Here is a 19,645-nt window from a genome sequence, read left to right as displayed (position 1 = left end):
ACACCACACACATGACACACCCCCATACACACCACACACATACACACCACACACACACCACACACACACACACACCACACACACACCACACACATACACACCACACACACACACACACACACAGAGTCGTCCGATCACGTGATCTGGGTCTTGGCATCGGTTCTGAGACTGAGAGCAGGCTAACAAGACGCCTTTGTGGGAGTGGGAAGGAACGTTCTCAGAGCAACAGCAGCATGAGCTCTGCTCGGCCGGAGGTGGGGCACAGAGGAGGCAGTGGGCTGTCTGTCAGGGTCCTCAGGAGGGCCACCGAGGTCCTAGTGAGACTAGGAGGCTGATCTGCAAGCTGAGTATTAGCTGCTGACCGGCTAGACCCAGCAAGAGGACACGGCTCTGAGCCCGGGGAGCTCTGGGATAAAAAGGACCAGCACAGAGGAATGGGTAAATTCACACCGTCACCCACGAGAACAAAGAACAAAGCCTATGTTCAGTATAGTAAGTCATTATGACCAGGACACACTCACCACACCGTAACAATTCACAGTGAAAGTCAGAAGCAGTCTGGGTGTCTAGAAATGGATGGTGGAAATCCGGCATGGTTGGTCCACACAGTGGAATACCACACAGCTGTGAACAAAAGCCAGGCTCCGGGGAAGCCAAGGACACGGAGCCCAGTCAGAGACCAGCGCAGAAGGTACGCCAGCCTGCAACTCAATGATGGGAGTGTCCAAATCAGGAGAAACCGGAGCCTGGAGGTGCTGGGCTGGGTGGGCAGGGCGGTGGGGAGAACAGGCATTAGCCTGTCATGTACAGATCATGGCTGCATCCGGAGATGAGCTCAGGAAAACCCTGAATTATTACGCTTAAAATGTTGAATTTTAAAATATGCAAATCAAACCCGAATTTAAAACAGGAAAAGCGATCAGATTATCCACTTTCCAGAGTCCTCAGGAAGAAGTTGGCAGCTGTTTTAGAAGGCTCTCTGGTGTCCCATCCCCAACCCTGTCCCCCAACCCACACCAGCAGAGGGTGCTATGACAAGACTGGTCTCCCAGGAGCCAGGAGAGCATTGCCAGACCACAGGGAGGCGGAGGCCCGAGGGAGCAGGCTGAGGCGTCTCCTACTCAGTTACAAATGGCGGCTTTTGCCTCTCTGTGTGGAAGTGGGACAGGAGGCAACAGAAACAAGTCCTCCATCCTGGCCTTGATGCCACGAGAACCTGGAATTGCCAGGGTCAGCCATTAAAGGACTCAGGCGTGGGACACCCTTCCACAGAAGAAAAGCAAGTAAGCAGTGACCTGCCAGGCAGGTGTCACACAGTCACACCGGCCAGAGAGGAAACAAAAGGGGCTGAACTTTAGCCTGAGTCAACCGCAATGGATGCTGCCATGGCTGTGGTGGCTGCTCCTTCTAGAAAGTTCCATGGTCCCCACCAATCCCCACAGAGACAGAGACTGCTACATCGTCCAGGCTGGCCTGGAACCTACAGAGATCCACGTGCTTCTGGGATTATGTTATATTCTTGAGGTTCTGGGGACAGCACCGGGGCCCTGGTGCATGCTGGGACATGTCCCCAACCCAGGGAGCATCATTTCAGTCACTATTTCTAGACACAAGGAAAAAAACCTGCGACAACACCTTGGTGGGGCAGCTGTTCTGTTACTACTTGTGTGCCAGAAAAAAAAAAAAAAAAAAAAAACAATTCTGTGCTGTGAGGACAAAGATGAGCCGCCCTACTGGGTGTCCCTCGCCTGGGCGCACCACACTCAGTAGGGGATCCCAAGATCCTTCATGAAACGAACTGTGGGTGTGGGCAGACTTCGATACCTGCCTGTGTGATGCAGGCTCAGTCACTCGGCAATTTCAAAGTCACACAGAACTGAGTGTGATGGCCACCCCATTAAGCCCAACAGGGAAGCAGAGGCAGGGGGAGTTCCAGGCTAGCCTGGGCTACATAGTGAGACCCCCTGTCTCCAAAAGAAGAAGAAGCAGAAGGAGAAGGGGAAGAAATGAAGTAAAGGAAAGAAGGAAGAAAAGCAAAGCAAAAGAAATCGGAGTGTGGGCAACCTACACAGGGCCACTCAAGACAGAAACAGGAGGATCGGGAGAGCATTGGAAGTAGCCTGGGCTACAGGAGACCTTGTCTCAACAACAAAACAGAACAAGCCACCTGGAAGAACTAGGTATTTTAACAAATGCCTTGTAATCCCAGCACTGAAGAGCCTGAGGCAGGAGGATGGACATGGCTTCCAGCCCTAATGCCTCACGGGGGATTCTAGGCAGGTGCTCCCCACTGGGCTCTACCCAAGTCCACACACTTCCAACCTGGCTGCATAGATCATGGCAGTTTTCCTTACCTCTGGACTACTCTGGGCCTGCTCATCCTCCGTGGGACGCCCTGGGCCCCGCATAGCGCCGTGCAGTCCTAGGCTACACACTGCATGCCAGGACCTTCCTGATTTGAGGCAGCTGCACTTGTCCCCAGAAGTCACCCAGAGTCACCCGAGCTCGGAGACAGTCTTACACCAACCTGCAAGCTGACTGTGGTAATTTTGACACAGGGTCTCACTCTGCAGTTGTGGCTATCCTGGAACTCACCATGTAGCCTAAGCTAGCCTCACACTTTCCATTTTTCTGTCTCAGTTTCCTAAGAACTGGGAGACCATGCCTGCCGACACCAGGGTGGAGATTCCCATTTGCACCCCAAGATGGTATGGTGGGGTGAAGGGGGATTCCTTCTCGTCTTTCTATGACAGCTTGCACCAGAATGGGCTTAACCTGTGCCCTCCCTGGCAGATACTGCGGGGCGCCTCTGCTGCCACTGCCCTCACGGAGAGCGAGGGGCTGAGGAACAGCCCCTGACAGACTGAGCGGGACCCCAGAGGCACGGAGAGCACTAGACCTGTCTGCAGCCACAAACAGGTGAACTGGGTGCATGGTTCCCTGACACCCGGCAACAGTTTCAGAGTTATGGCAGGAGATCCCCCAGCCTCGGGCAACCTCTCTCCCACCTCACCCCTACCCCCACCCCACCCCTCAGTGGAGAGCCTCCCACACACCCCTAACACTATTACCCCTAACAGGAAGTTTCTGAAACTGTCAGTCAGCCACTGGAGCCTTGTGCACCCCAAGATCTAAGCCTAGGTACTCTGAGTCCCCGAGAGGGACACAGGTACCTTCCCAGGGCTCTATGTCCTTGCCTCCAAGGTGTTGGTACCATGTGCAACCAGACAGCAAACAGGTAGAGCCCCACTCCTCCCCGACTGCATCCCACCCCTCCCCGACTGCACCCCACTCCTCCCCGACTGCACCCCACCCCTCCCCGATTGCACCCCACTCTTGTCTGACTTCACCTCACTCCTTCCTAATTGTTCCCCACTCCCCTGACTCGACCCCACCCCTGTCACCTCACCCCATCCCTATCTGACTACACCTAACTCTTGTCTGACCGTACCCTACTTCCCCCTAATTGACTGCACCCTAATCCTCCCTAGCTGACTGCAACCCACTCCTCCCTGATTGCACCCACTCTTGTCTGACTTCACCCCCCTTGTCCGGCCTGGCCCCTGTCCTCTCTGATAGATACACCCCGACTCTCTTCAGCATGCCGAGCTCACCTGCCTCCAGCCAGTGTCTCGGCAGCCGCACAGCCAAACGCACCGCGGGGCCTAGAAAGGGCTCTTCTGTGGGGCGGGGTCTCCCGCGAAGAGGGCGGAGCCTTCGTAGCATTCGGACCAATCAAAAGCCAAGATGGCGGAGGTTGGTCCGGAGGAGGAGTCTTGGGCCGGCAGTCTGGTAGGTTTAGCCTTGCGGGGGAGTGGGGCGGGGCTTCGGGCGTGAGTGGGCGGGGCAGACCAGGAACGGCATCTCCACGGGCCATTCACAAACTGGAGGGCGGGATTATGCGTCTAAAGATTGGCAAGCATAGTGCCGCGGAGGGGCCTCCCTGAGGAGCCGCTGCCTAACGCCAGGCCTTGTTTTGTTTGGGTTTTTTGAGTTTATTTGATTGGTGTATTCATCGTGCAGCATAATGGGTTTCATTGTGACGTTTGCATACACTTATATCCCGGATTGTGATAATATTCACCCTCTGCTGTGCATCACTTTAACAATAAGAAAACCCCGACCAAACTCCCCAGCTTAGCCTAGATCTAACAAAACAGCAGGGGCCAGTCAGAAAACCCCACGGGAGCCAGGGACAGGAAGGAGTGGGCTGTTCCCTGTGGTTTTCAAGGAACGAGTTTGAATCCCGAGCAGGGACCCAGGAGAGAGGGGAACTATTAATTTTTCATTTGCTTGTTCGTTTATCATTGTATTCCAATGTTTGTCTCCAGTTTTTTCTATTCTCTCTGTTATTTGGGGTTTTTTGGTTTTTGAAGTACTGGGCTTGGGTTATACCTTCATCCATCTTTTTTATTTTTTATTTTAAGACAGGGTCATAGTAAAATGCCCAGGCTGGCCTTGAACTCCCTGCGTAGTCCAGGATGACTTCGAACCTCCAGTGGGAGCAGTAGTACTAGAGAATCACGCTGGGAGCCCCAACCTATGGGTCTGCATTTTCCACAAGTTCTCTTGGTGACCTCAGAGACATCAGGAACAGGTCTGCAGTGGGTAGTAGTGGTCCCAGGGAAAGACCAGTGCAGCCCCTCGGTGGGTGACCTCAGGATTCTGGTGTGGACTGACATTCTGTGACAGGCAGTCTGATGGCTTGGCTCCCTGGGCTCTTGTCATTCCTGAAGGAACCTGGCTGTCATACACGCACACATGCACACACATATGAATACCCCCACCACACACAGACACACACACTGCAGTTCATGCTGCACAGTAAAAGCCCAGGACATCCTATAGCTACCTTCCTTCCTGCCCAGGCTGTCCCTGGACCCGACTACTGTAGAAACAGGAGTCGCAGCTTGTGGTCACCGGGTAATGTTCTCCAAATAGTTAGATGCAGAGTTGGGCTATGTTCAAGCACTTGAGAGAATGCGGCAGGAGGATTGTCTCAAGTTTGAGGTCAAGTTGGACTACATGGGGGTGTTTGAAGCCACTGTAGGCTACATGAAACCGTGTTTCCTAAGCTAATGCTGAAGAGTCGGCTCAGTGGTTAAGAGTACTGGCTGCTCTTCCAGAAGACCAGGGTTCAATTCCCAGCAATCACATGCCAGCGTACAATTATGTGTGTGCGCGCACGCGCACGCGCACACACACACAGACACACACACACAAATTTTCCAAATCTAATTCAAAACAAGATCAACAAAAATCACCCTTTTGTGGCATGCCAATGAGTCTAAGTAGATCCAGAAAGCCGCACTGCACCCATCGGCCACTAGAGGGAGCGCTAGAATTGCCCGCCATGGACACACTCCCTTCCCCTCTCCTGCTGCCCCAGAATAGTCTATTTCCATAATTTGCATTATTTTGATTTATTTTTCCAAAACTATTCTTATTTATTTTGTGTGTGTGTGTGTGTGTGTGTGTGTGTGTGTGTGTGTGTGTAGGTGGTCTGCAGATCCCTTGGGACTGGGTGCTGGGAATGAAACCACAGTTCTCTGGAAGAGCAGCCAGTGTTCTCAACTGTGGTGTCCTCTCTCCAGCCCCGTTTTATTTTATTTCTTTGTTTGAGCCAGTGACTCGCCGGGCAGTGGTGGCGCACGCCTTTAATCCCAGCACTCGGGAGCAGAGGCAGGCGGATTTCTGAGTTCGAGGCCACCCTGGTCTACAGAGTGAGTTCCAGGACAGCCAGGGCTACACAGAGAAATCTTGTCTCGAAAAAAAAAAAAAAAAAAGAAAGAAAGAAACAGTGAATCGCTGTGTAGACAAAGCTGGCCTCCAACTCGCAGAGATTTGCCCCCGTCTATTTACCTTCAAGTGCTGGGATTAAAGGTGTGGCTGCCACCAAGCCAGCCTGTTTCTATGACTCTTGTTGTCTTAAAAGCCATTATGTATCTTTAAAAACAAACAAACAGGGCTGGAGAGATGGCTCAGTGGTTAAGGCCACTGACTGCTCTTTCAGAGGTCCTGAGTTCTATTCCCAGCAACCACATGGTGGCTCACAACCATATGTAATGGGATCCGATGCACTCTTCTGGTGTGTCTAAAATAAATTAAAAAAAAAAAAAAAAAGCAAATTGAGCTGGGCCAGCAACACAGCTCACTGTATGGAGGTGCTTGTGGCTAAGGACGTGAGTTTGAGTCCCAGGATCCACATGATGGTAGGAGAACACAGACTCCTGGAAGCCGTCCTCTGACCTACACACACACACAATAAATAAGTAGATAGAAAAATAAAGTTCAGGGCTGGAGAGATGGCTCAGTGGTTAGAGCACTGACTGCTCTTCCAGAGGTCCTGAGTTCAATTCCCAGCAACCACAAGGTGGCTCACAACCATCTGTAATGAGATCCAGTGCCCTCTTCTGGTGTGTCTGAAGACAGCGACAGTGTACTCATATAAAATAAATAAATAAATATTTAAAAAAGAAAAAGTTCAAAAAATTCATGATCATGTACACATGACCTAGTGCTCAGGAACCTGAGGCAGCAGGATTGCTGTGAGCGTCAGGCCAATGTGAGCCAAATATGGGCACACTGTAGCTGTCTTCAGACACGCCAGAAGAGGGCACTGGATCCCATTACAGATGGTTGTGAGCCACCTTGTGGTTGCTGGGAATTGAACTCAGGACCTCCGGAAGAGCAGTCAGTGCTCTAACCACTGAGCCATCTTTCCAGCCTATGATTTGACCTTTTAAAAAAGTAAAAAGTTAGCCAGGCAGTGGTGGCGCACACCTTTAATCCCAGCACTTGGGAGGCAGAGTCAGGCGGATTTCTGAGTTCGAGGCCAGCCTGGCCTACAGAGTGAGTTCCAGGACAGCCAGGGCTACACAGAGAAACCCTGTCTCGAAAAACCAAACAAACAAAAACAAAAAACAAAAAAAGTAAAAAAATGTGTCTATGGGTACCCAGAAGCAAGAAGTGCCTTGGTATGTGTTTGTTTGTTTGTTTGTTTTTCCTTTGTTTTTGTTTTCTCTCTTTTTGGTCTTTATTTATCTGGTTCTGTGAGGTTTATATTTTTATCTTGTTGTTGTTTGTTTATTCATGTTTATGTCTGAGTGTAGGCACTGGTGGATGTGACCATGGCAGAGGCCAGAGGAGGGCGCTGGTGTGCTCCTCTTTGACTGCCTATTTCCTCCAGTCAGGGTCTCTCCCTGTACCTGGCTCTCATGTTTTCTATCTTAGGATAAAAGCAGCGTGATGCTTTGTTCTTGGAGTCTTTGACTGGGTTAACAGAGTCCTGACTTGTTTTGGGTGCTAGGGATTGAACTTGGGTTCTCTGCAAGCACCTTTAACCGTGGAGGCACCTCTCCAGCCCTTGTTGTTCCTGTTGGAGTCCTGGCGATGTGCCTCCCGCACTGGGATTCGAGGTGGGGGTGGCCATACTCCATTGTACACGGTGACTGGAGGTGGGGAGCGAGAAGGCAGGAATGCCTGGACTCCAGGTATACGGCGATGCCTATTACACACAGTGAATGGGTGAATGAATGAATTAGTGAGTGAATGAACGAGCTCACCCAGTCTGTCCTTTAAACGGCAGAGGGGAACCTGGGAAGGGGAAGGACTGGGCAGGAGACACAGGGAGACGCTGAGTGAAAAGCTGAAGCACTGGGACAGGATCCAGGGAGGCCGGCAAGGCCCGGATGAGGACTAGACACCGCTTTCATGCCGCGATAAGCTTGTTTGTGATCTTGGCTGTGACATCCCCTGCATTCCCCACGCCACCCTCCGTTTCCAGCCCTCACCTGCAGCAGGCAGCTCACAGCCCCACAGAAGCCGCGCGGCACAGGGAGGCAGGATCCACGTGTTTATTGCAGGAAGACAAGGTCTACAGGAGAACGGTACACAGACCCCGCATGGGACGGGGCTCCCACATGCGGGGGACAGGGGTGGGTCACAGCAAGCTAGGCCTGGTGGCGTCCCCAGCACCAGAGATGCCTGGGCAGGTTGGCCAGCAGCCAGGGTGGGCTCCGGCCTCCCCTGTCACCTAGCCTGGTTCTCCCCAGGATGGGCAAGGCCAGCCAGGGGAGGCCTGGGGTGGCCCAGAGATTGTGCTATCAGGGTGTGTCCCTGAGAAAGGGCTGTGACCCCCTGTCCAGCCAGGAGCCACTCCCGGGCCTTGGGAGCAGGTGGCAGCTGTGGGCCCTGGACTGGCTAGAGGTCAGGGCTCAGCTATGCTCAGACTCAGGCTTCAGGCTGTGGATCTCCCTGTGTCTGGCACACAGAAGGGAACACAGTGAGGTCCGGCCCACTGGGTCGTCTGACTTCAGCCTTCTTTCTGCCTCTCTGTCTCTGTCTCTCTCTGTCTCTCTGTCTCTCTCTATCTCTCTGTCTCTGTCTCTGTCTCTCTCTCTCTCTCTCTCTCTCTCTCACACACACACACACACACACACACACACATGAGGATCGAAGCCACAGACTGATCTGCAGTCACTGTGAGTATATCTGTCTCTCTGTCTCTCTGTCTCACACACACACACACACACACACACACACACACACACACACGAGGACCCAGGCCACAGACTGGTCTGCAGTTGCTGTTGCTGTGAGGTAATGACCTCACATTGAGACCTCAGTTCTGCATCCTTGTCACTTCTGAGGCAGGAGCCAGATCGCCATAGCCTGGAACAGGACCCAGTGCTCATCAGACAGGCCTGTGTCACCCACCCCTGAAAACACAGAGCCACACAGACACACCACAATGTCTAGGTGCTCCCCACAGCCACATACACTGTGGTCTCACTAAGAACACAAAGTGGTGCAAGAACACCCTATCCCAAGACAGACTCACACCCATCCAGACACACAGTCACATAAACACAGAATTCTAAGTCACCCTCTTGTGGGTGGGGCACAGGCCTAGGAGTCCCTCAAGTCTCCCGGACAGTCTCGCAGATACCGCAGGGGCTCTGTAACTCAGGGCAGACATGGGGGACAGTCTCTGGTGTACATGTGACCAGCAGAGGGGCTGAGGTTCTGTCAGAGCCCTGGGGCATCAGCCACTGGTCCCATCGCCCCACACAGGGGCTTTGCTGATAGACCCTCAGCTGGGCACCCCATCCTCAGCACCCCAAACCCCCAGTTGGGGTGGCTGTCGAGGCACCACTGTGCTAAGGTCTCTGTCTCAGAAGAAGGCTGCTGTCCAGGTGGGCAGTGTCCAGGCAGCCACTCCACACTCCAGGCTCAGGGTCCCCGCGCACCTCCCCTGAAGGACAGTACTGGGCTTGTGCTGTGGGTGTCTGCCATTCCAGAGGTGGTGCTCGGGGCAGGCAGGGCATTGCTGCAGGCCCTGTGTTTATTGCCTGGTGCCTGAGGCCCAGCCTGCTGGCCCATCCACCCTGGTGTGCAGACAAGAGAGGACAGGGGTGTTCTGGACCCAGGGAAGGGCACAGGTCCAAGGTCATGGGGAAAGGACAGGATCAGGTGAAAGAAATAAGATATTAGTGGATGAGGTCAACGGGACCCCCCAGAGGTCACAGTGATAGAATGTGAGGGACAGGGACAGTGGGCGTGGCTGGGAACACACCGGGAAAAGGACAGAGATGGAGAGGCGCCATAACCTCTCTGGTTCTGATGGAACAAGCAGTTCCTTAGCCGGGTCCGTTTTCAGATCCTCAGGGATCAAACCTCCAGTGTGTGGTTGTGCGGTACAGATGGAAGTGTGGGGGGTGGGGAGCAGAGAGACAGAGAGGGAGAGGTCAGCAAAGAATGAAGCTATGGAGGTGAAAGGCCAGGATGGAGCCCAACCCTGCTGTAGGCTGGTGGGGACAGGAAGAGGGAAGAGAGATGGAGGGAGGAGAAGGAGGGGGAGGAACAGGAGCAGAGAAGAGAGAGGAGGGAGGGGAGGAGGAGGAGGAGAGGTGGGAGGGGAGCCGGAGCCCAGGAGGCCCAGGCTGGCTCTGGAGGGTTCACATGAGCACACACTTGCCCTTGATCCGGTCAGCCCTCTTCTGCTTGCTGGAGCGTTTGCCATCCACGCTGAGGCTGACGCTGCGGCGAGTCTCGAGCGTCAGCAGCTCCTGGAACAGCTCCTTCACGTTGTAGTTCATCTTTGCCGAGGTCTCCATGAAGGCGCACTTCCACTCCTGCGCGACGGCCTGCGCCTCGCGGGTGTGCACCTCCCGCTGCGTCTCGTCACACTTGTTCCCTACCAGCATGATGGGGATGTCCTCCACGCTGCCTTTGATCTGCACGATGAGCTTGTAGATGGGGCTCAGCTCGTCCAGCGACTGCTTGCTGGTCACCGAGAACACCAGGATGAAGGCGTGGCCCTTGGAGATGGACAGCCGCTGCATGGCCGGGAACTGGTGGCTGCCGGTGGTGTCCGTGATCTGCAGTGTGCACACGCTCTTGTCACAGCTGATCACCTGCCGGTACGTGTCCTCTATGGTGGGGATGTAGGTGTCACGAAACGTCCCCTTCACGAAGCGGAGCACCAGCGAGCTCTTGCCCACGCCGCCCGCGCCGAAGACGACCACGCGGTAGTCATTGCTCTGCTCCGGCATCTTCTCCGACGCCGGCTAGAAGGACAGGCGGCCGCTAGAACCCCAGACCGACCCTGTTGGAGAAGGGACAGTGAAACACGGAAGGCCGTATGAGCCCAGGGTAGCTCCCTGACCCAGCGGCCGGGTCACGGTGGTGCTGGTCCTTCCTCCATCCCACGGAGTGTCTACCATGCGGCCCTCGCAGCTGCCCTGGCTGCAAGTATGCTCTGCGGGTCGGCTCCCTGCCAACCTCTCAGCTTCTTTCTCTCTGACAAACGTAAGGCCCGGAGTTCCTGGGGCGGGGGTGGGGTGGGGGAGAGCGGAGCTGAAGAACTGATGTGCTGAAGTGCTAATGAGGCCAGATGCCCAAGTCAGCACTCAGCGTCCCACCTCAGACCTGGCCCTCCCTGAGCTTCGCCGTCTTCCTGCCCCATCCTATGTGTGAGAGACCCGTCTCAAAACAAACAAACAAACAAACAAACAGACAGACAGACAGACAGAAGATCAAGGTGGGTACTGGAGAGTGGGCTACAGCACCGGTTGCTCTCACAAAGGACCTGATTCGGTTCTCGGTACCCACACGGCAGCTCACAACCACCTGGGGATCTTACGCCCTCTTATGGCCTCCGCAGGCACTGCACACATGTAGTGCCCAGACGCACATAAACAGAAGGGAAAAATAAATAGAAAAGAATCCTATTGTGAAAAATCAGATGTGGTGTCACACAGCCGTAATCCCAGAATTGGGGGGCCTGAGGCAAGGGGGTAGTGATTTATGAGGTACTCTGCGTTACAGAGTGAGACTCTGTCTGAAAACACAACCTAGGGTGTTTGAGGTGGCCCACACCTTTGATCCACTCCAGAGGAAGTGGCAGGGAGATGTCTGCGCTTTTGAGGCCAGCCTGGGCTGAACATTGAGACCATATCTCCAAACAAAACAAAGCAAAACAAAACAAAAACCAAAAAAAAAAAAAAAGCAAAGAGAAAAACAAGACAGTAAGCAGGCCTGAAAACAACCATCACAACAAACAGCAAAAGCACACTCAGGGCCTCAGCCCTGCTTGTCCCAAAGCCTGGCTTCCGGCCTGGCCCTGGGAACATGCCTTCTAAGTGATGCTGACACTGGGGACATCCAGGAATCGATGTGTAAATCCTGGAGCAGAGTCCCTAGAAGCAGTTCCTGGGACAAGGAGACTCACAGCCCAGACTGAGCAAAGAGAAGCTAAGTGAGGGTTCCCCGTTCCTTATGCCTGTGCCTTGGCTTCCTGCTCAGGCCACCATGTGCTCTTGGCAGGGATTCCTTGGGTTTCTCTCCTGTCTTTGCTCAGAGAGGTTCATGGGTCTCAGAGGGTCACACAGCATGAGGACTCCTAAAGTAGGGGTGGTAGGGAAAGACACTTGTGGAAGGGAGACTGGGTAGACCTGTCCCCACTATTGTTGTTACTCAGACACAGTCCTCCCCCCTCCCCCCAGTTCAGGTTATTTTCCTAAGCATTCGTGTACATATGGAGAAGGTTCCAAGGACTGCCCCGGAGTCAGACCTAGGGACTATGACACTGAAGGCGTGGCTGTGTCCTTGGGGTTCAGTTTTCTCTTCTATGGGATGACAGGCTCCCAGGCCTAGCCTGGGATAGGGGACCAGGGAATATGGTTAGGGGTAAGTGCCTCCCGCCCAACCTCCAAGGAGCCCCCAAAGTTATGGCAAGCTGGGGTTCCGGGGTGAGGATGAGCGTTCCCCATGGGGTCCCAAGGCATATTCAGAATTACTGAATGTGCCGAAATAAAAGGACAGCACAGCAACTAGAGCCAACGCTAGCAACACCTGAGACTCTCAAGCTGGACACTTACTCCAAGGGTTCCACACAGGGTACTTCTTGGTCTGTGGGGGAGCTGCGGAAGCTGGCATGGGGTTGCGCCCCAGCCCAGCAGTCTTAACGTTTCTCTTAGTGGGTAATGGGAGGGGATGCACGGTGACACCACCCCGTTGCCCTGAGGGTATCTAAGGTGGGCAAATGGATATCTAAGTGGGTATCTCAGGTGGTGCGTCTTCCCCTCAGTGCAGTCCCTTCTTGGTGGTGGGCACCAGGGCTGCAGTGCCCAGTAGGAATGACCCCTGACCAAGAGGGTCAGTGCAATCCAGGGCTCCCTCTTTTGGGGATGACGGAGAGGGCCCTGAACGTGCAGTGGGACGAGCTTTGCTCAAGGTCATGAGATCTAAGAGGTGACATGACTCAGAGGGACTTAAAGCTGGGCCCTGCTCAGCTGCTGTGCTCGGGGGACTCAGAGGGGCTCTGCCACCTTGTCTGAGTCACCCCAGCCCCAGGCCAGCCTGGCCAAAGCCCCTCCGTCTACAGAGCAGCACAGGACAGGGCCCTGGGACCCTGAAGCCACCTCAGGTGCAAAAAGCCAGGATGGCCTTGGTGGGGGAGGGTCTGGGGGCGGGGGCACTGACTAATGGGGGTGGCTGATCTCGGGGCTGCAGACTGGGGACATGATGGGGAACAGGCAGTTTTAGGGACTCAAGGGAATGGTGGGGCTCCCTGGGACTCAGGAAGGGTCTCAGAGGAGGGAAGGTGTCCTGAGAGAGGGCTTGGTCACGAGGGTGCAGGGCTCTGTGGGTAGCAGTGAGGGACCCGAGCCTCAGGAGGCAGTTCGCAAAGGGCATGTATGAGGGAACCAGGCCCCGGAAGGTCCCAAGTGATGCTCTGCGTGGCCAGGCAGGGGTGGGGCGACCGGGAGCTGTCCATGGTGACCGCTGGACTCGCGGAGACAAGCAAAGCCTGGCGCGGTGGCCCGGGAGGGTGGGGCCGGAACAAAGGGATCATGGTGGCTTGAGGACCCCTCCCCACCCTCTGTGGCCGCGGCTGCCCCGCCGCCTACCTGGGCCGCTGTGGTCCCCGCCGCTGCGCTGCTGTCCGCGCCGCCGCAGTCCCGATGTCCCCGCCCCAGCTGTGCTCCGCCCCGCCCGCCCCGCCCGCCCCGCCCGCCGGGACCCGGGCCCGGGCAGCTGCAGCCCCAGGTCGCCGCCAAGCCCGCCTTGGGTGGCCATCAACAACCGGGGCCACTCAGAGCTCTGGGCATCGGGACACCCACACCCACGCGCACCACGTGGCGACCAGGACCTCAGGGAACGCAGATGGGTGACAGGGCCCATGATGTGAGGTCCTGGAGACACGGTGATAGTCAAGGGTCGCCCCAACTGCAAAAACGGAGAACTAGGAATAGGGTTGGGGGGAGTAATCCAGGTCAGATAAGCGAGGGCAAAAAGAGGTGATGGAAGACAGTGTGAGCTCAGTATATAGACTCATAGAGTAAGACCTCAGCCACGCGGGGAAGCCGGGGGCACAGGAATGGCTATGAGTTTAAAGCCATTCTGGGATACAGAGTAGAGACCCCTGTGGGAGAAAGAAGGAAGAGTTTGGGGAGAAAGGAAGGGAAAGAGGAATAAAAGACAAAATAACACAGAGAATCCCATTACTGGAGTTGTAGCTTAGAGGGTCAATCTGTCCCTTAGAGGCTATGGGCTCTGTTCTGAGCACGGCAGAGGCCCAGCCTGACGGTGTTGGCTTGTCATTCCAACATTGGAGGCAGAGGCAGGAGGACCAGGAGTTCGAGGTCAGCCTTCACTAAATATTTTCTGGAAAATGTGAGACAAGCAAAAAGAAGAAAAGAGAAAAAGATAAAACCCCATTGTTTGCCGGGCGGTGGTGGCGCACGCCTTTAATCCCAGCACTTGGGAGGCAGAGGCAGGTGGATTTCCGAGTTCGAGGCCAGCCTGGTCTACAGAGTGAGTTCCAGGACAGCCAGGGCTACACAGAGAAACCCTGTCTCGAAAATCCAAAAGGAAAAAGAAAAGAAAAGAAAAGAAAAGATTGTTCTTCTGGTTTGTGGTCTTCGGGAGCCTTGCCCAGCATGCTGGCTCTGGCTCCATCCACACACTGCAAGGAAAACATAAGTTTCCTTTGTATCATTAAAGATTGGGACCAGTGAGAGGGCTCAGGAGGTAAAGGTGCTTTCTGCCAAGCCTGACAGCCTGGATTAGATCCCTGAGACCCACTTGGTAGAAGGAGAGGGCTCCAATAATTTGTCCTCTGACTTCCACACACAGAGAAACTGATTAAGAAAATGTCACTTAAATTTCGTTTTAATTTTTAGATTTATGTATTTGTATTTTCTGTGTAGGGATGCTTCACCTGCATGCCTGATGACCTCAGATGTCAGAAGAGGCCATCGGGTCCCCTGGAGCTGGAGTTGTGAGCCACCAAGCAGGTGCTGGGAATCAAACCTGGGTTCTCTGGAGCAGCTGCTAACTACTGAGCCAGCTTTCTGAACATTAATCTTAAAGTGTTTTTGTTTGTTTGTGGAAGGGTGTCGGTCTGTAGACCAGGCTGGCCAGGAGCTCACAGAGATCCTCTTGCCTCTGCCTCCTAGTGCTGGGATTAAAGCCATGTGCCACTCTACTCCCAGTTAAAGGCCATCCTCTTCCCTCTCCTGGTCCCCAGGATCCCCCACGTCTTCCCTGCTCAGTTCTAACATGGCCCCTTCGGGCTGGGTCACAGCACAGCATCGTGGTTTGGGGTCAAGCATCTCCACGGCTGGCCTAGCTCTCTCTTTGCTATTTGTGCCTCAAGCCGTCACCTGAAGAATTTACCACCTTCTTACCCTGGTCCTGTGGGAGTCACTCAGAAAGTGGCTCAGCCCCGCTACCCTGCTTCAGGATGGAGACAGCCTAGTGGGAAGCCACCGTGTCCTACAGACGTGTCCGGCTTCGGCTCCGTTCCACCCTTTGGAGTAGCTGGGAAAACCCCAGAGTGGTCCCATTTCTTGGGTGCTGAGGATCGTGGTGGGGGGCTTGGGGCTAGCAGGCAGGCTTCCTCTGTCTGTGATGGCTGCCTGGGTCCCCTGAGAGACGCAGGGTGGGAGTGGGGCTCTCAGTCCAGCTCTGACCGGCTCCTCGGCTCTCCTTCAGGCACCAGCCCAGGCTGACTCACTGGAAGGAGCCTGTCCACATGCAGATGCTATTTATAGATGCCAGGCCAGGCTCTGGGCGGCAGGAGCACTGAAGACAACCTTAGTTCCTGTCTCCCTCTTGCAGTAGAGCCTCTGTGTGGGACACTGTACTCTGCCCTACCTTGCTGAGCTGTAGAGGGTACATTCGTGGGAACTAGGACTCAGGAACCTGAGACCTGTCAGGCTGCACTGCATTCTGAAGCTCTAGCCTGCCTGTCACATCCTACACACCCATCACCCCTTTTAAAAGCCATGCCTTGTCCCCAGCAGCAGAGGTGGGTGAGGGAAGGCTGAGGAGGGAGGGTCAGCTGTAAAGTACGTGCTTGCAAACACAGGGCATGGAGCATGGGTTCTCAGAACCTACACCCAAAGCCAGTGGGGTGGCTCAAGCCTGCTGTGACAGCATGGGAAGGGGCCGAGACAGGATTCCTGTGGTGTGCTGACCCAGTGGTCTAGAGAAATCTGCCACTCTATGACACTTGCACTGTGTTTTAAAAACCAAGGTGAAACTTGGAGGCGGCTCAGCAGTTACATCTCTGCTTTTGCCGAAGACACAGGTTTAACTCCCAACATCCACAGGGTGGCTCACAGACCTCTGTAACACCAGTTCCAGTGGATCTGATGCCCAATTCTGGCTTCCATAGGCACTGTGTGTATGCTCACATGCCATGTACACACACACACACACACACACCAGCCAAACAAAGAAACCCCCATGATCTTGTACTCTGGAGCCCAGTATTTTGTTGTTAGTTTGAGACACCGTGTCATCATACACCCTCGGCAGCCTGGACTCTATAGAGACCAGATACGGTGCTGTCTTCTGGTCTCCTTGAAAACTAGGGACCTATGTGGTGCAAAATCCATTCACAAAAACAAAATAAATAGATAAATAAATAGATAAATAGTTTAAATCTTCACTTGTTGTTTATTTCTTTTGCAACAGTGATCACTTGTAACCCTGGCTGGCCTGGAACTCACAGAAATCCACCTGCCTCTGGAGTACATGGATTAAAGGTGTGGATAACCATACCTAGCTTAAAAACTGCTCTTAACACATACACTGGGGGTGTGGGACGAGCACACACAGTGTGTGCATGTGTGCCACTGAGCACCTGTAGAGATCAGGACAGTGCAGTCGGTTCTGTCAGCACATGGGTCCCTGGAAACACACTCAGGTCCGCCTCGCTTGGCGGCAAGCACCTCTGCCTGCGGAGCCCCTCACCTGCAGTGTCCCTGGATTTTCCTTTCTTCCGTGGGAGCACTCACTAATAATGCTGCAGTGTTGTGATGTAATTTCTCTCATCATTGGTGGGGCCCCTCCCCAGGAGGATTGTGCAGAACATCTGGGACATATGTAACTGTCCTAAGCCATGGAGTTCCTGGCTTGGATCAGGTGGACTCCAGAGACAATGGGGGGGGGGGTGCGCATGCAGCCCGGAAGGCCCCACAGGAAACACCCTAGCGCCATGGGGATACCAAGCTGAAAAGCCTCCTTGGGCAGGTGGGATGCAGGGCAAAGACTGGCCAGGCCCCTGCAATGCAACGAAGGCAGGATGCCAGGAGCTGGCTGTGCCCGATCCCGCCTGCACTAATAACTTCTGTTACAGGAATACAAACAAGCCATAGGAGACACTGACACGCTGTTATTACAAACACAGAGCAGCGGAGAAGCTGGGCCACCCGCACCGCCCTTTCTATCCTCCTGTCTAGCTGTGTCCCTGCTGTGTCCCCCACAGGAGGTAGTGTGGGGGCGGCCTGGGCCCCCTCCTCCATGTCCATTCGTGACACCTGCACCGGTCCTAGCATGGCCCAGGGTCTCCTGGGGCTGGGGGCAGGGGCTGTCAACTAAACTGGAACTCTCAGTAAGAGACACAGAGGCCCCCAGCTGCCAGTGAGTTGGTGCTTAGGATGACTCTTAGAGACGCAGAGGTCTAACGGGGAGGAATCAGGTCTGCAAGCTGCTGTCCCCAGGGGCAGAGCAGCCGGTGCTGGGAAGGAGAGGGTACCATTTCATGTACCCATGGGGGAGGTGCAGACTCCCTGTTGAGATGACCAGACAAGGGACCTGGCTCTTCCTACCCTGGCCTAGTCTTTGTCATCTGAGCCCACACTTGCAGGGGCACGGTGGCCCCATGGGGTCCACCTGGGGCCTGGAGAAGCTGGAGAACCATCTGGATGCCCCCATAGTTAAGTAGAGGGTGGCACCGTGGGCACATCCCCAGGCCTGCATGGATGCGGTTCGAGATCAGGGTCTCAGGAGCAGCTCCTCAGGACAGACGGTCAGCCACGGCTAGGAGAGGCTTCAGCCATGGCGGGGTGGGCCCTCACTGGGAGCCCTAGGTTCCTACATGTGCTCCAGTGTCTGCAAGCGGCATGTGAGCCTGGATTTATTACAGCACTAAGGTAGCCCAGGCATTGGGGCTCTGAGAACAGTGGCCAAGCCCCAGCTGTCCCCAAGGCCCTGCATCTTTGTGCCTTGCATCATCTGAGTGTAGCTGGTAGAGGGCACACTGGACGAGTCATGTTGGTCACCTGGCCACGGTGACAGGGCACTAGTGAGGGGTGACACCCAGCTGCCATGTGGGTAGTGGAGGTGAAGCCTGGTAAACAGACCCCAAGTTAGGGAAAGTGGTGAGCTGTGGCAGGCTTATGTCCCCAGAGGAGAGTCCTCACTCAGGCTGTCCCAAGATGCTGGCATTACCATGGTGACATGCACCAAGGTTGCCAGGTACCGGGTTTCCCCTGCTCCTGCCTGCATCCTGGGAGCTTTCCGTCAGGATGTGCCCTAGAGTCTCACTGCCATGCCCTCTGCAGAGGAGGCCCCTCCACTCTGGTTACTGTGACAGAGCAAGAGAACATGGCAGGACCCCTGGAGTTGCTGGTGTCCCCCATCTGCCAGTCCCCACCCCAGCTCCATTCTTGATGGCTCAGGAGTGACAACAAAAATGGGAGGGGTGACGGGATATGAGGTGACATGGCCACACAGGCATTGGTAAAGAGCTTTAAGACATTTTTAAAGCAGTGTCTGCAGGGCCAGGTTCTGGTAGAGGGCAGAGAACGGTGACCAGCCCAGGAGGCTCATGTGTGTGAACCGTGGCCCTTGAGTGTGGCTGCCGAGGGTTGTGCTCTGTGTCTCTCCGGGATTTGAGGCTCACCACTTGAGGAAGACCATGCCGGCCAGCACGGCGTAGCCCAGCACCAGGAACAGCAGCTTCAGCAGCTGCTCACTCCTGTCCTCCAGCTCCTTGGCCAGGATCTCCAGGAAGGTGACAAACAGGAAGGTGCCACCGGCCAGGCCCTGCAGCAGCGCCGATGCCACGCTGCTGGCCACACTGCGGGCACTCTCAATGCCCAGGCCCAGCCCAATGCCCACCGGGATCATGGCACTCACGGTTACAGCCAACTTGGCGGCATCCCTCAGAGGTACCGCGCTGCGGGCCATGCTGATGCCCAGGGCCACGGCCACCAGCGTCTCGTGGACCGCCACGCCAACAAACAGGCTGACCACACGCTCACCCTCCTCCTGCAGCCCCAGCGCCAGGCCCTCAAACACTGAGTGTGCGGACAGCGCGAAGACCAGGCTGAGCAGCCGCAGAGGCCCAGGGCGGCCCAGCTCCCGCAGCCGCAGCCCTGCGCCATGGGTGTGCGCCGTGGGCTCAGGGTACAGACCGTGACTACGGCCGCCCACACCCACGAACGGGCTCTCGTACTCTGAGTCGCTGCCCGCGTCTGAGCCAGCGTTGAAGGTCTCCAGGTCTATAAAGGGAGGCCGCTCCCGGCGGAAGGTCAGCACCAGCTGCTCCACGAACACCGTGAGGAAGAAACCCACCATCATGAGTGTCTCTGCCAGCGGGTAGTCAGTGCTGATGTGTCCCAGGCTCAGCACCTGCCGCAGCTGTGGGCACAAGGTCAGGTCAGCTGCAGGCCTCCCTCCCGGGCAGGGGGACTGCAAGCTTGAGGACTACCTGGGCCCGGAGGACACCCCACCTCAACCAATCAGACAGCCCAGAGAACGGGGCACAGTGCTGCATGATTCTAATCCCAGCACTCGGAAGCAGGCCAGGGCCACACAGAGACCTGCCTCATAGGACAACAGA

General features: G+C 55.2%; 3 protein-coding genes across 7 annotated transcripts in view; all 3 read right to left on the bottom strand.

Moving 5' to 3' along the window:
* The window catches only part of Gng7 (G protein subunit gamma 7), a 57,304-nt gene extending 53,628 nt beyond the window's left edge, over positions 1-3,676 (bottom strand). Inside the window, exon 1 of the mRNA XM_028771775.1 lies at positions 3,615-3,676. The gene's annotated coding sequence lies outside the window, so the exon portion shown is untranslated. The remainder of the gene's footprint in view (positions 1-3,614) is intronic.
* Positions 3,677-8,795: 5,119 nt separating this feature from the next.
* Diras1 (DIRAS family GTPase 1) lies at positions 8,796-13,454 on the bottom strand. Its single transcript, XM_028771819.1, has 2 exons — positions 13,416-13,454; positions 8,796-10,609 (listed from the first exon to the last, which is right to left on the bottom strand). The coding sequence occupies exon 2, from the start codon at positions 10,554-10,556 to the stop codon at positions 9,960-9,962; it is 597 nt and encodes a 198-aa protein (XP_028627652.1). The 5' UTR covers positions 10,557-10,609; positions 13,416-13,454; the 3' UTR covers positions 8,796-9,959.
* A 5,079-nt stretch (positions 13,455-18,533) lies between these two features.
* Slc39a3 (solute carrier family 39 member 3) overlaps positions 18,534-19,645 on the bottom strand; it is a 6,170-nt gene continuing 5,058 nt past the window's right edge. For all 5 annotated transcript variants that reach the window (XM_028771748.1, XM_028771749.1, XM_028771747.1 and 2 more), the window contains one exon: positions 18,534-19,443. In XM_028771748.1, the coding sequence (XP_028627581.1) occupies positions 18,700-19,443 (744 nt within the window). In that variant the 3' untranslated portion in view covers positions 18,534-18,699. The remainder of the gene's footprint in view (positions 19,444-19,645) is intronic.

The sequence above is a fragment of the Grammomys surdaster genome, unplaced genomic scaffold (assembly GCF_004785775.1).
Source record: "Grammomys surdaster isolate TR1022 unplaced genomic scaffold, NIH_TR_1.0 209, whole genome shotgun sequence".
NCBI classification, from domain to species: Eukaryota; Metazoa; Chordata; class Mammalia; order Rodentia; family Muridae; genus Grammomys; species Grammomys surdaster.
The sequence above is the reverse complement of the archived record's forward strand: the minus strand, read 5'-3'. Positions and strand labels throughout refer to the sequence as shown.

Bases quoted from the DNA above. Each gene is read 5' to 3' on its own strand.
- Diras1 (XM_028771819.1), bottom strand. From the start codon at position 10,556: ATGCCGGAGCAGAGCAATGACTACCGCGTGGTCGTCTTCGGCGCGGGC.